Here is a 13,899-nt window from a genome sequence, read left to right as displayed (position 1 = left end):
TTACTCCAGTAAAAGTAGAAGTCCTTACTCGAGACCTCAACTTGAGTAAAAGTACAAAAGTATTTGCCTTCAAATGTACTTAAGTATAAAGTAAAAGTACTAAAAGAGTAATTATGACTAATGATATGTCCTGTTATCATTTTTATAACAAGACTCGCTTCATGAACTAATTTCAGGTGAAAGTCCTCCAGCGTCTCTCTTAGTAAACCAGTCTTTTAATAGAACGTCATTAATTAGTGACACTGACATCTATTAAAATGATCATAAGCGCAAAACACTGAAGGTAAACAGTTTCCATCAGGGAGAACCGAGTGGCTCTGAAATCACTTTTTACACACGAGCAAAGTTTCAGTTTAAGATTACTTTGTAAATTAGTTACAAGTTGAATAAAACTGGCTTTAAACTCAGGATCACAAATAAGCTTCCTTTACTGTGTTGATCTGTAGGCCTCTGTTCATAAACATAAACTAACCCAAACTAATTTACTATAAAATGAAAGTGTTTGTATGAATTCAGAAAAAAGAAACGCACCAGTCACGACTGCATATGTGGACATAATTCTGTATTGTGGTTTATTTACACAAAGTTAGGTTAGTTCATCATTTAGGTGACGTATGTGCTCCCAAATTTTATGCTGCTGCGCTGACGTTGAACCGTGTGCTGCACTGGGTCGGTATGACCAACAGGTCAAAACCAGCTCAGAATAAAGTGACCACTGGGCCCTGATTGGTGCTCTGGCTTTGCACTTCTTTTGTTTTGACATGTTATATTTTTATACACACAGAAACCAAAAGGAACGACAGATTTCTCAAAATGTAGTGGAGGAAAAAGTCAGATATTTGATTGTATAGAGGAGTGAAAGTAAAACGTCGCCCGAAATGAAAATACTTAAGTACAGATACACAAAAAAACTACTTAAGTACAGTAACTAATTACATTTACTTAGTTACTGTCCACCACTGCTGAGCTAATGTTAGCCACTGGTGCAGTTTATCCCAAAATCTTGTATTAGTCTTCAGTGAGCCAGTATCATGACTTTTGATTGTGTTGTCAAGTTAAAATAAGCATGGCTGTGTCTGAAAAAGACAGCATCTGCAGCATATGTTGATCCAAAATGTGTGCAGGTCACCCACTAGCAATCCCCCATGCCATGACAGACCCTGGCTTTTCAACTTTACACACATTGTGTATCAGCCCACTTCAAGTGAACTCAAGCCCAGAGAAATAGGCAGTGTTTCTGGATGCTGTTGACATAAAGCTTCCACTGTGCACAGTGCAGTCTTAACCTGCATTTGGGAGTGCAGCGACGTGTTTATTGACAATGGTTTGTTACATTTTTGCAGAGCATGTATGTGATATCAGTCACATTAGCTTGCTGGTATTAATGCAGTGCCACCTGAGGGGTCCAAGGTCATGGGCATTCGTTTGTGGTTTTTGGCCTTTTCCTTTGCACACAGATTATTTACTGATTTTTTATTTTTTGGTAAAAATGTAAGTCTCAACTTGTCCTTGCTCATGAAAGCGTTTCCTCAATGCTTCTCTTTATATCAAAGCATAATTGTATCACCTGCTGAAATTAATTTTTTGAAGCTTATATCAAACATTACATAGCTTGTCTTTGTACTGTTTTTTGTTTAAATACAGGTCAAAGTACAGTGATAAATCACTGCTTTCTGTTTTTATTTGCATTTACCTGCTGTCCCGACTGGTTGAGACTTGGGCTTGTTTATTATTTAACAGTTTACTGCACAGTCCAAACATTTGGAACAGGTATGCAACATTAGCACAGGAATGTTCTGTAGCTGTAAACAAGTATCCTTGTTGTCTCTTCCAATCCTCTGTGCCAGGCTATACTGAAAGCCACGAGAGACGGCATCATCTCATTAACATATTGTCAGTACCAAAAAACCCCAAAAAACAGAAGTATCTGTTACATTTACAGAAGTAAATGGAAACTTTACAGGAGAGGGCAGAAACATTATTTACTTTTACTATTTACTAGGTTCATGTAAAGCGATTTTATTCCAAGCAGTTTTGGGAGCATTTCTCTTGGTCCGTTTATCATGATATCGTGTTCACACATTGTAAAGAGCAGCCTTTGTGGTCAAATGATGGAGAATACATAAAGGGACACTTGTGATTGTTCAAGCTCATTTGTGATGTACAAAACTAAGATGCTACTTTCCGAGTTACGCTGAGTCAGTACCTTCTTGTCACTGGGGTGGTACTCTCCCTTTAGACAGGGAACGTAAGTGCACCATAATCCATTGAAAATATATTTTCTGAGTTGTATTGACTCCAAACACCCTGTGCCCAATTTCCAGGCTTTTTATTCTATTATTCTGTTATTCTGATATTCTGTTATTCTGTTATTCATTAGGTTAGGAAAAGGTAGAAATATGTACTTTTCCAATGGGAACAACTTATTTAAGGTACACAATTGGACCATAAAACCTCTGTTGTACCTTTGAGTGTACATTAACATCGTTTGAACAAAAAATGTGCCTGCGCAGAACCTTTGTTTCTTACAGTGTATGCGGTCCACCATGTATTGCTGTTTTGTAATATGCTGAAAAAGAGAGCATGAATTTTCAGTGGGAGAATGTGAAGTGTGCGCTATAGCTATACCTTTGAGACCAATATCAGTCTCTATATCCACAATAAGCCATCTGAGAGGAGTCAACCATTTAAAAACACATTTTTCACACATTTTGCATTCAGGATCAAAGTACAGTCCAGCAGAGCAGATGCTTCACTGTGGCAACATAGCGCTCTGTACATGCACTTCCCGCAGGGAGCAAAGGGTTGGTCCTTTGATGCAGTTTCTCTGATGTGCCAAAGAGGGCACTGTGGGGCTACGCTTCATCCAAGTACATCCAGATGCATTGGATCAAACCCTGAAGCCTGTAGGGAAAACACATTTAGCACAAATTAGTTTACCATAATTATATCAAACTTATATAATGCAGTTATCATGGAGGTTGTTCATAAGTTGTTATATACATTATGGCCACGTTGTTCTTCAAATAATTCATTTCCCAAGTCTGAAGTAATAAATGAAGTACCGTCAGATAATGATGAGTCTTCTGTAAGCCTCATTAGTTTGCACAAAGCTGGTAAAATACGTATATGACCCCCTGCTCATGTGGCATATTCGACAATCTGCTGTGTTCACACCCACATGTTCAGTCTGGTTGATAAGACAGACACGACACCCACTTGTTTAGGCTTCAGTGCTTGTGAGATGTCAATTAGGTTTTGTCGAAATGCAGAAAACTTTCAGAACATCATTTAGAGACAGGTGTCTCAGATTCACCCACACAGCCCAAATAATACGCTAAGCAGAGTGCATAAGCCATGCATGCTGGCGCTGATGGTTCTGTTGTACTGAGTCCAGATTGGGCTGTAGCTCTCAGCAGTGGCTTCCTGCTCTGCCTGGATGACGGATCCTCTGCATCTGCTTGGTTTTCTTTCCTTTTTTTTTTTTTACGAACCGCACTGAGTGTTGGCAAGGAGACAGGCAGTCAAGCCCCCTAATGAGTAATAGGGGCTGTTTATCAGAGCTCTAGATGAATGCAGAATGCAGATAGAGAGCTTCTGCTTTTCAAACAGGAATGGAAACGCTATGTATATTTGAATGCACGCTTACATATACAAGCACACACATTACTGTCCTTAGAAAAGTCCAGCAACATACCGTCGCTGTCGAATCACAACCTGAAAACTGCATATTTTAGCAACATTTTATGATGAATGGACTCATAGGAATGGTCCAATTACTAAAATGCTGTTATATTAAAAGGCCCAGACTCTTAAAAAAAGATGATTCTTCAAGGCTTCTTTAGTAAAGAAAATGGCTTTATGTCATACCATAAACACCATTAAAAGAACCCTCTGCATGATTCAAGGGTTCCTTGCATCATGAAAGCGTTCCTCAGATTGATGGAAAATGTGCTGGAGATGGTTCTATATAGAGCCGATTTACATTTTTGACATCATAACAATAGAACAACCCTTTTGGGTACTTTTCAAAAAGGTTCTATATAGAGCCATCCACAGCACATTCTTAAGAACCCTTTTTAATGACACAAAGAACCCTTTAATTATGCAAAGGGTTGTTTTATTCTGTTCATGGTTCCACATATAACCATTTTCATTACTAAAGAACCCTTGAAGAACCATCTATTTTAAGACCGTATATCCCACATATTTCTTGCATTTTTTGTTTTGGCTGTTGTGCACAATTTTTTGATATGAAGAGATCTGTTTTTTGTCGGTGTAGAGGTGTGATTTATTTCTCTCCCTGACCCTTTCACCCCCCGTTGCTCGCTAGCAGCTCAACGTAGTCACAATATTTCACACGCAGAGAGCCAACAGTGCCCTCGTTAATTTGATAACGATATATCATTGAGATATAAAGGAAAATATTGTTTTTGTTTTTTATTAATAAAAAAACGGTTTCCATACCACTGGCAGAATGGCCACTAGGGGGCCTGCAGAAAAAGGTTAGGCGTGCTGTTTTTTTGTTACTGTACCTTTAAGACAGTTCTGTGCAAATCTTCACTCTCCTGAGTGGTGACCCTATATGATGTCCCCTCTAACTGAAGTCCAGGCTGAAACACTATAACATCAATGTAGGCTGAATATGTGTATATATGAAAATGCACTTTTTTGTGACATCACAAAAAAGTGAATTCAAAATGGGCTGTCTTTGCAGCTTGGAGAGTAATAATATGAGACGGCTGAATAAACAGTACAAAACATCTGCTGCAGGATATTGCATAGCATTTGCTTAGAAAGCGCTGTTGGAAAATCCTTTCTCACCCTCCCTCACTTTTTTTTCCTGAGAAAATGAAGATGAACACTATTCAGTCCTTCTCTGCTGCCTCTCCATCATGATCAAGTGCATCCATGTGTTGATTCGCATTCAACAGTTGGCACTCTTAAGTAGAGTGGTGCTCCCTTTTCATTTGAATTCATTTTTCAAGCCATTTACAAACTACCACAAATCGTTTATCATCCTAAAGGAGGCTACAGGCACTTTCACAGCTCTCTGTTTGAAGGATTCATTGCTGGCTGGACGAGGCAAGGGTTTAGAGTGTGGGGCGTGACTTCTGAACCCAACTGGCATTATCTCATTTCCTGTATATCCCCCCTGTGTGGTGACAACAAAGATCTACATGCTTGATGTCTGTTTTTCATCTGATTATGATTCCCTCACTGTGTCATCGGCACGCCGCTTCAGATAAGGGGAGGAAAATGATTTATTGGCCGCTGTCAGAGCGAGGTAGCCTCGCCGGCCTCCAGACGCAACACTACTCATAGAGATACATCCGTGGACACGGTCAGCAGGGATGGCCTGTGACAGGCTTAAGGGCTATGGAGAGCAGCACTGGGCATGGACTCAATAAGCCTCCTCAGCAAAACCTCAGTGCTGCAAAGGCATGCTAATGCAGGGATATCGGTAAACACCGAAACATTAGGTTTTAAGAGCATTACATGGCCAGGAACACACTGGAAAATGATTTACTTGGTGTATTTGGGACTGACAGTCAGGCTTAAGCTGTATTCGTATAGAAAGGTAGTGTGGAATAAACAGGTTATTAGGGCTTCATTTCAACTTTAGCCACTGTAGTGATGCAGACAGGCTTTTAGTCACTTCAAATCCCAGACTTTGATGCAAACCGGTTGAACTATTCTTAGGTTCTAGATATGTAATAAAGCTTTGAGCCTGCCAGCAGGCCCTGGCCATTTAAAGGGTTAAAAGCCATGAGGCCTGGGTGGTGGAAAGTATGCTTGCGTTATCATTTATAGCCTCATGGGAGAACATAAGGCAACTAATGCTCTTCAAGTAAGGTACTGCCATTATCACACAGTAATCATGTCTGCTGTCCGCCATCCATCATGAGCCACTTTGATTATGCAGAATATCTGAGTCAGATAAATCACACTCCTCTGTACAGCAAGCTGATGAATTACCCAGACACAGTCCGCAGCCTGATCAAATAGATCTTCACGTGTCATTCCTCAGCAGATATTGCAGACTCAGGTAAACAGCTGGAGCTGTGTTTAGCCTACTGCGTTTCATCAGCATAAACTGCTGGAGTTTGTTTAGTGAATGCTCTTTGGGGAACGTCAGAGAAAGACCAAAAGTCTTTTTTCTCTGAAATCAATCCCAATAAGATAGAGTTGGTCCCCCTCTGCTGCAGTAACAGCCTCTACTCTTCTGGGAAGGTTTTGCACAAGATGTTGGAAGATTACTGTGAGGATTTGATTGTGTTCACCCACAAGAGCATTAGTGACGTCTGCTACTGATATTCTGGATCACAAACGGCACCCCTAAAGCAATGAGCACACCAGAAAGTGCAGTTTTACTGCTCAACAGCTCAGAGCTGGAGGGCTTTATACCCCTCTAGTCAACGCTTGGCACTGGATATGGGGAAATTAGGCTCATGTGTGGTTGCTCCAGAGTGTCTCGTTCTATTTGTGATACGTTTCTTTGAAGATTATTCAAGCTGTTTGTGTGCAGCTGAACGCCTGTGTCAGAAACAGGTGCACCTTAAAGGGAGACTTTACAAAATTCCTGCATAATTCAATTGTTGAGCTGTAAAGAAAGTCATTTAGTGGTGCACTGTATAGAAACGTACTGACTTCTTTGCAGTAGTGGTGCTAGGAAACAGAGGCTGTAATACAGACACTTGCAAATATAGGCAATTCATTTGCTATCCTGAACATCCAGTGAACCTATATGTTTTCTGAGATTTTATATGGAATATTGATAATGGTAGAAATATTTAAATATGGAAATATATGTTTTCTTTGGGTTCTATTTTGCCTTATTACCATAACGCCCTGTCTGTACCTCTTCACCATGCATAGATTTTGAAAAATGTTTAGGTCAAAACCTTATCTCTCGTAAAACAATGTCTCAGGCATCAAGCAGCATATTCATAACCATTTCATGTAATAGCTCTCTGTGAGCCAGCTGTTAGAGCAATTATGCACTTTGAACATCTTGAATGCACTCTGACAGATTCTTACTTGGCAACTTTGTCTGGCATCAGAACACTTCGAATGACTTTTTTTTACATCCTTATGATTTGATTATGCAGGTTTTTTAATTAAAAGGTGGAATTTCCATTTAAAGTAGCTGAATTCACTAATAAGAAGAGGTGTCTGTCTACCTTTGGACATTTGTACTTGTACAATGAATCTTGCTAAAAGGGTTTTCATCTGAACCTCTTTACCACACTGTTTGGACATCCCAGCACCCAGAGAGTAAAGCGAACAATTACTCTGACATCAATAAAAGACATTCAACATAACTAGGTTACACATAGATTAAGGCTATAAACACGACTGTGTAAGTGAATATGTAAATTACATAAATTATGTAAATTAGCTATGCTCTGAGGGGCTGCTTTGTATTGTGATTCATTCAAAAAGAAGTCTGAACCTCAGTATAAATAGCTATATGCTCATTATATGTACTGATTTTCATGACATCACAGAAAAACACTGAATTTAAAAAGGGCTGTTTTTGAAGTTCCATTCCACTTATGGAGTTTCTGGACTGGTGAGTGAATGAAAGGGTTTAGACTGTTCAAATAGTACATGAAACTACATGGGCCCTAGGATTGTTAGCCTGGGTGATATGTTCAAATAGGCTGTAGGTTACAGTCTGTAATCGTGTAATAAACAACATATATGCACAGTACGCATTCACATTCTTCTACAAACACAGAGCTGCTTAAAAAAAGTCTTTTACTTCCATCTAAGCTAAAGAAAAGTATCTCCAGCATAACTTCAATGTTATTTTTTCCTTTTACGCTTAGACTCATGTTTTAAGAATTATATTCTTTTCATGTAACACTGTGGTGGAATAGCCTGAGGTAAAACGTATTATATATTAATGATAAAAATGATTTGTTTTGGCCATTTGGTTGAACAAACCTTTTAAATTTAAAACAGGGAAACAATCTTTTACAGAACATCATAAGAAAAAGTGAATATATGCTTGGGTTGAATTATTCATCTCATAGAATATATATTAGGGATTAATGCACAGCATCCTTTCTGTAGGTCAGAATAAAGAAACATTCAAGGAACAAGAAATTGAATTCAGGCTGCAGACACCGAAATGCATTTCTGTGTAAAAAGCGCTTGACGTTATCACAAAAATGAAACTGTAATTGATACGGGAGTTCTTCTTTAGCCGTACATCATGAAATCTGCTTGTTAATAAATGATGGCTCAAAATAAGTCAGCACTGATTTTGGGCCTGTGGCCATATATGCATTCAAAAGGTTCCGTGAGATGCCACCCTCTGAATCTAACCTTTGCTTTTGCCAAATAACACTCGAAGGACCACTTTAAAGGGTGTATTATCTCTGTTATTGACACAGTCAGATGCAAAAGCTTGAATGCCCCTGGACAAATTCCATGTTTTGCTGATTTTCTAAGTGAAAATAAATGAACACACACTCTACAGGGAACAAACTTAAAGGGGAATTCTACTGATATTTCAACAGTACTGCCTAATTAACTCGCTGACATGTAAACAAACACATCCAGAGTGTTTTGATGTGTAATGTTCTGGAGAAACTCGGAGTTGTTCACAGTGGTGTTAATAGGAACCAGACATCTGAACCCACTTAATGCATCTAAAAACTCAAATCACAAAGTTATTACATGAAATGGTTATGAATACACTTCCTGGTGCTTCACACACTGTTTTACGAAAGATCTGAGATACGCTTTTGGCCTAAAACATATTTTTGCGCTCCATCAGTGGTGGAAAGTAGCAAAGCAGGATGCTGAAAGGCAAATGGTACTCAAAAAAGAAGAATGCATAGGAAATAAAATGGCTATATTTGCATTGTAGACACTGTGACCCCTGGTTCCTGTCACTACTGTTGCACCAACTATTGATTTGAGTTGATGCTTCTCTTCAATGCACTCTCACGTCACATCACGCCACATGACTTTACACCTCAAAGGCAGACCTGTGCAGAATTTTGGTGGTGTTCCATATGAAATATTTCAATCAGTGCGCAATTCGACAAATGACACACAAAATCATGAAGCGTTCCACGTTTTTTGGGGGCAGTCGTGGGCTGGAGGTTAGGGAACCAGCCTCATGACCAGAAGGTTGCTGGTTCGATGCTGAGAGCACATGACTGAGGTGTCCTTGAGCAAGACACCTAACCCCCAACTGCTCTCCGGGTGCTGCGGATTGGGCTGCCCACCGCTCCGGGCAAGTGTGCTCACTGCCCCCTAGTGTGTGTGTATTCACTAGTGTGTATGTGGTGTTTCACTTCACAGATGGGTTAAATGCGGAGGTGAAACTTCCCCGTTGTGGGTCTCTAAATCTAATTAATCTTAATTTCTATTTATGTTCAACATGTGCCTTCAATTTTGCACAGGCCACAGTTTATGTTTTATTTTTTCCCCATTATGTTAAAATCAGCAAATAAACAGCGAAGTGCAGAAGCCTTTGTTGTTATTTTTTTACTTAGAAAATCAACAGAACATGACCAGGGGCGCCAAACCTTTTGCATACGACTGTACCTACAATATTTGAAAAATGATAATCACATTTATCTCACCCCCCACAGAGGCGCTTGTTTTGTTTACGCCTGAGCTCGCCTGCGCCGCCGCTGCTGCGCCTTACGCCTGACCGACCAATGAGCTTGACGCTGGGTGGAGGAGTAACGCACGTCTGTTAGTAAGTTGGTAACGCTGCGGGGCTGCTCAGCTCCTTCCCCACCCGTATTCGCACCCAAAGCTCACCTCCTGCTCTGGGGTTGGCTAGTAGTTTACACTCGCCTTAAGCACAGCCAATCCTAGCACAGAACGCGAGGCTGGACTAGCCAATCACTGCGATGGAGGCGGGGTTTGTCGGAATACGGGTAGATAAAAAAATAACACCAAAGAACCTGCTGGATTCGAGTTTAAGCGCGCGACTACGGCGCTCGCTCAGTTTAGTGAGGTCGCCGCCTGCCTGTTACGAGCTTAAACCCCCACAAGTTTACCAAGTGAGTCTGCGCCGCGTAGGGTCTTCTTCACAAACTGGAAGATTCCATGGAAAACTGGAAAACCTGATAAACTCCAGTTCGAGAGGAAAGTCTGCTTGGTGGTTCATGTGAGGCGACAGTCTCGCGGTCTTCGCGCTGGATTCAGCGAGTGGTCCCGGCGCGATCAGCCTGCGCTCGCGCTCCAGTCGGAGAAGCAGCGCGTGAGTCGGAGACCTGCGTAACGCGATAGATAGGTAAGGCAGCAGCTCGTGTTGTTTCGGAGGCGGGGGGTCCTGCAACGTGTTGAAAGAGGCCAGAAACTCTGCTCTGCCCGACCCCCGCGGTGAAGAGGAGCCGCCGAGGCAGACCGGAGCTGGGGACGCGTCTGAGGAATAACGATACCGTGAATAATGATTTTCTTTCAGGACTGGATTTAGGGGCACTGGCGTAGGCGCTGGCGGATAAAACGGACTGTGCAACTTTTCCACTGGCGGAAAAAAAGGGGAAAAGTAGAGTAGCGAGATCGGGAATGACGAAATTCTCCCTCGAGAGGGAACGAGAAGCCCGGGACAGAAGAACCAGCAGCCTCGCTAGATTTCTGTCCCCGAGCGAGCGACTACAGTCGCGCGGGGTTTGAAACAGAGCCGCGCGAGGCGACCGTTAGGATCAGATTCACACACACGGCACCGAACCGGGTAGTTCGCTAGCTAGGAGTGAAGAAGAGGAGCCTGTGGGGCTACGGCGATTAATGGCCCTCTGAATTAGCCTAATTTTAAGAGAAAAAAACATTCCCGGTGAGTAGACGACGTCCGGGGACCGGCGCGAAGAGCTACCGAATCGGAGGAGCCGAGCAGAGCGCCGCGTCTGTTGTTGTCTGCTGTGTGTGGCCGCATCTCCAGCCAGCCAAGTTCGCCCGAGCAGTAGTTTTGCTGCTGCCAGCGCGACAGCCGAGCACATGGAGTGAGTCAGTAGGAGGAGGACAGAGCCACTAGCACTGAGTAGCACAGCTCAGACTTCACGATGGGAAAGAAGCAAAGTCCCCTGGCGTCAGGAGGAGGCAGCGAGGGGAGCGGGTTCAGCTCAGAGTGCGCGGGCGGCCGGGGGCAAACGCGGGAGACAGACCGCCACCACAGCTTGGCCGCGTCTGCTTATGGGGTCGAGAAAATGGGTTTAAGAAGTTCCCCCGTGAGAACCAGCGTCGAGGATGGAGGGAGAAAGTTTGCCTTCTGTGCTTGGAGTTGGTGGGCGTTCTTCTGTCTCCACGTCCACGTGTCCGCAGCTGTGAGCCAAGGTGAGAAAATCAGCGTTTGTTTTTGTTGAAAAAGGGTCTGTTTACCTGCTGCTCTCAGTCAAAACCGCCTTAATGAGGCGTTGTGAGAAAGGAGGGAGAAGGAGAGTGAAATCGGCGCCTCCCTTCTGGACCCTGTGACAAATGGGCGAAAGCTGAATGACAGTGCTGTCGGGTTTGACCCTCCCGCTTGATTTCAATAATAATGGCGGTGAGAACGGGCCTGTCTGGGACCCCAGAGCCCTGCACGTTGACAAAGAGACAGAGTCAGTAGGTCAGACTGGCAGAGCACTACTGACGGCTGTCCTGATCACAGATGGCAGCGTCTGCTTTCCACATCCTCTCTGTTACTGGAATCTCTATCCAGTAATGTGCCCCCCGCCCCGTGTTTATTTGTGTTCAGGCGGACCTGAGTGAAAGCTGTAGGTGTTAGTTCGTCACCGGGGGCTCTGCTGTGTGGAAAGTTTGGCAGTCGGGAGGAGAGGAGGGGAAAGTTTCCTCTCAGACATTAGACCATTGTTCCAACATAAATCGCTGTGCTTAATTAAAGTGGAGGCACTTATTTGCTGACTTGTCCGGTCGTTAAACCCTAATTCTCTGTTGTCACTGAAAAACGGATACCTTTCCTAGCAAAGTAGCAAAGGTCCGTTCACATGCTGTATTCCAAAGCCTCCCACTTGGACTCCCTCCAAAGTTTGCATCAGGACCGTGTTTACTGGATTTATTTGACAGGGGAAGCCGTGATATGATAATCTGCGAAATAAGCCATGTGTAGAAATGAGCAGCCGTGCATAATTATTGATGGCAGGCTCTTTTATTCCTCTGTCAAGTGATTTTATTGAAAATAATCAAAACAGCATGGCTCATTAAATGGATTTTTATAATTCCCCCAATATTGCGCAGATTAGAGTCATTTTCGCCTGGTAATCAAAGGGATAAATGATCAAAAATAAGCTACTTGAATTTGCATGAATAGAAAGGCACATCCAGCCTCCAGCTATCTCCACCCACCATATATGTATTTTTGTCACTGGAGATGTGTCATTTGCATTTCTGAAGACAAGAGAAAATTAGTGTCAGTGATTATCCTTTTTAAGGAGGGTTTCAATAAGACTCACAAACAGGCAGCCTTCGTTTTAAGCTCTAAACATATGTGGGCAAGAGCCTGGAGATGTCACGCTTAACGTAGACTGTAATTATAGGTGCAGTTTACCATAGTTTAACTGTACATGATGCAAAGCCTTGGCAGGATTGATAAACTGTTGCCTCACTATGAAAAAAAAAAAAAATCAGTGGGTCATTGTAGAATATGTTTATTCATTCAGGTATAAGCGCTTATAACTAAGTGGCGTTTTTACAGCATCATTGGTAGTTTCTTAAGCTGTTTTTCTATGGTAGCAAGAATGACTGCAGTGTCTGCAGCTTTTAAAGACTTTGAAGGCTGGTGATTACCCAGCTTTAATGATGTTGCTCACATCAATGACAAATATGAGCGTTAGGAAAGGTCCACGTTTTGAAGCAAGCCAGTACCGCCAAGAGCTTGAGCTTCAAAGAAATAAGGGTACTTAGGATGAAACCGGACATTCAGGGTCAAGTTAATGACTTTGGGTATTGCTAGAAACTTTCGAAACATAGCCTAGTAGGTCTGAGAGCATGAAAAGTTTTTGGAATGGGATTTTCCAGTGTTGCTCTTGCTGCCATGTGAAAGTTGGGTCGGAAAACAAACACAGATGCTGTGTCCATGTGGGTTGTTTTATGACCCTCAGATAACATCACCGGCCTTATCTCTATCTACAGTTACTCTAGTTCTACAGTCCACAGTCGCTGTAGAGCTTCAGGTTCATTTTTTTGTCATAAGTTTCTTAACAAGCGATTGAGAGGGTGCTGAAATAATAACCTGTCTTTTGTGTGAGTTAATGCTTTCAGTACTTCAAAGTCTACAAGGGTTTCAGCAGTGATTACTCATTAACTTTGAACACTGAGGAAAAGGCCTTGAAATCTCTTTCGAAAGTATTTATAGGCTGAAAGCAAGTCAGTCTAAATGGGTGTAGTCTACAATTTCTAAATGTTCAACAAAGTCAAGTGCAAGTAGTGTCAGCTAGTTCCCTACTCTTGTGTCAAGGTCTTTTCATATTTGGAGAGCTCCCAGCGCCGTTCTGGGAATGGGCTAGCTGGTATTGATCTGATTTGAAGAGCCAGGAGCGTTGTCAGAGCTTGCATACTGGGATAGAGGCAATGTCTTATGCTTTCCATTTCATTCAACGTGGGAATAAAAAGCTCAGTGTACACAAAGCACCCGTCCTTAGATCTCCAGCTTTACCTTGTTGTTTCCATTGGAATATGATAGCGTCCAGGTCATGAGCTGAAGCTGAGATCATGCAGCTTGTGTGCCAAGAGGGCATGGGCTGGCCTTAGTGCCAGGATGTGACAAATGGGGATAAATTTCGTCATTTGGAGAAACTGATTTCCTTCCAGAATCCTAGAGTTTCATCAGGGCACAACGCTAGTAGTGTTCGAACCTGTTATACAGACAGACCACAGCAGTCATGGAGTTGCACAAATCACAGCTGTGCTTCTCGACTAGCAGCGTCTGTG

General features: G+C 42.4%; 1 protein-coding gene across 3 annotated transcripts in view; it reads left to right on the top strand.

Annotated features, from left to right (window-relative positions):
- Positions 1 to 9,952: 9,952 nt before the first annotated feature.
- The window catches only part of sdk1a (sidekick cell adhesion molecule 1a), a 316,953-nt gene continuing 313,006 nt past the window's right edge, over positions 9,953 to 13,899 (top strand). For 2 of the 3 annotated variants that reach the window (XM_017703196.2, XM_017703194.2), the window contains exon 1: positions 9,953 to 11,307. In XM_017703196.2, coding sequence (XP_017558685.1) covers positions 11,037 to 11,307 — 271 coding nt within the window. In that variant the 5' untranslated portion in view covers positions 9,953 to 11,036. The remainder of the gene's footprint in view (positions 11,308 to 13,899) is intronic. The other variant, XM_017703195.2, reaches the window with a different exon arrangement.

This window comes from Pygocentrus nattereri, chromosome 27 (assembly GCF_015220715.1).
Source record: "Pygocentrus nattereri isolate fPygNat1 chromosome 27, fPygNat1.pri, whole genome shotgun sequence".
NCBI classification, from domain to species: domain Eukaryota; kingdom Metazoa; phylum Chordata; class Actinopteri; order Characiformes; family Serrasalmidae; genus Pygocentrus; species Pygocentrus nattereri.
This window is presented reverse-complemented; position numbering and strand designations above follow the sequence as displayed.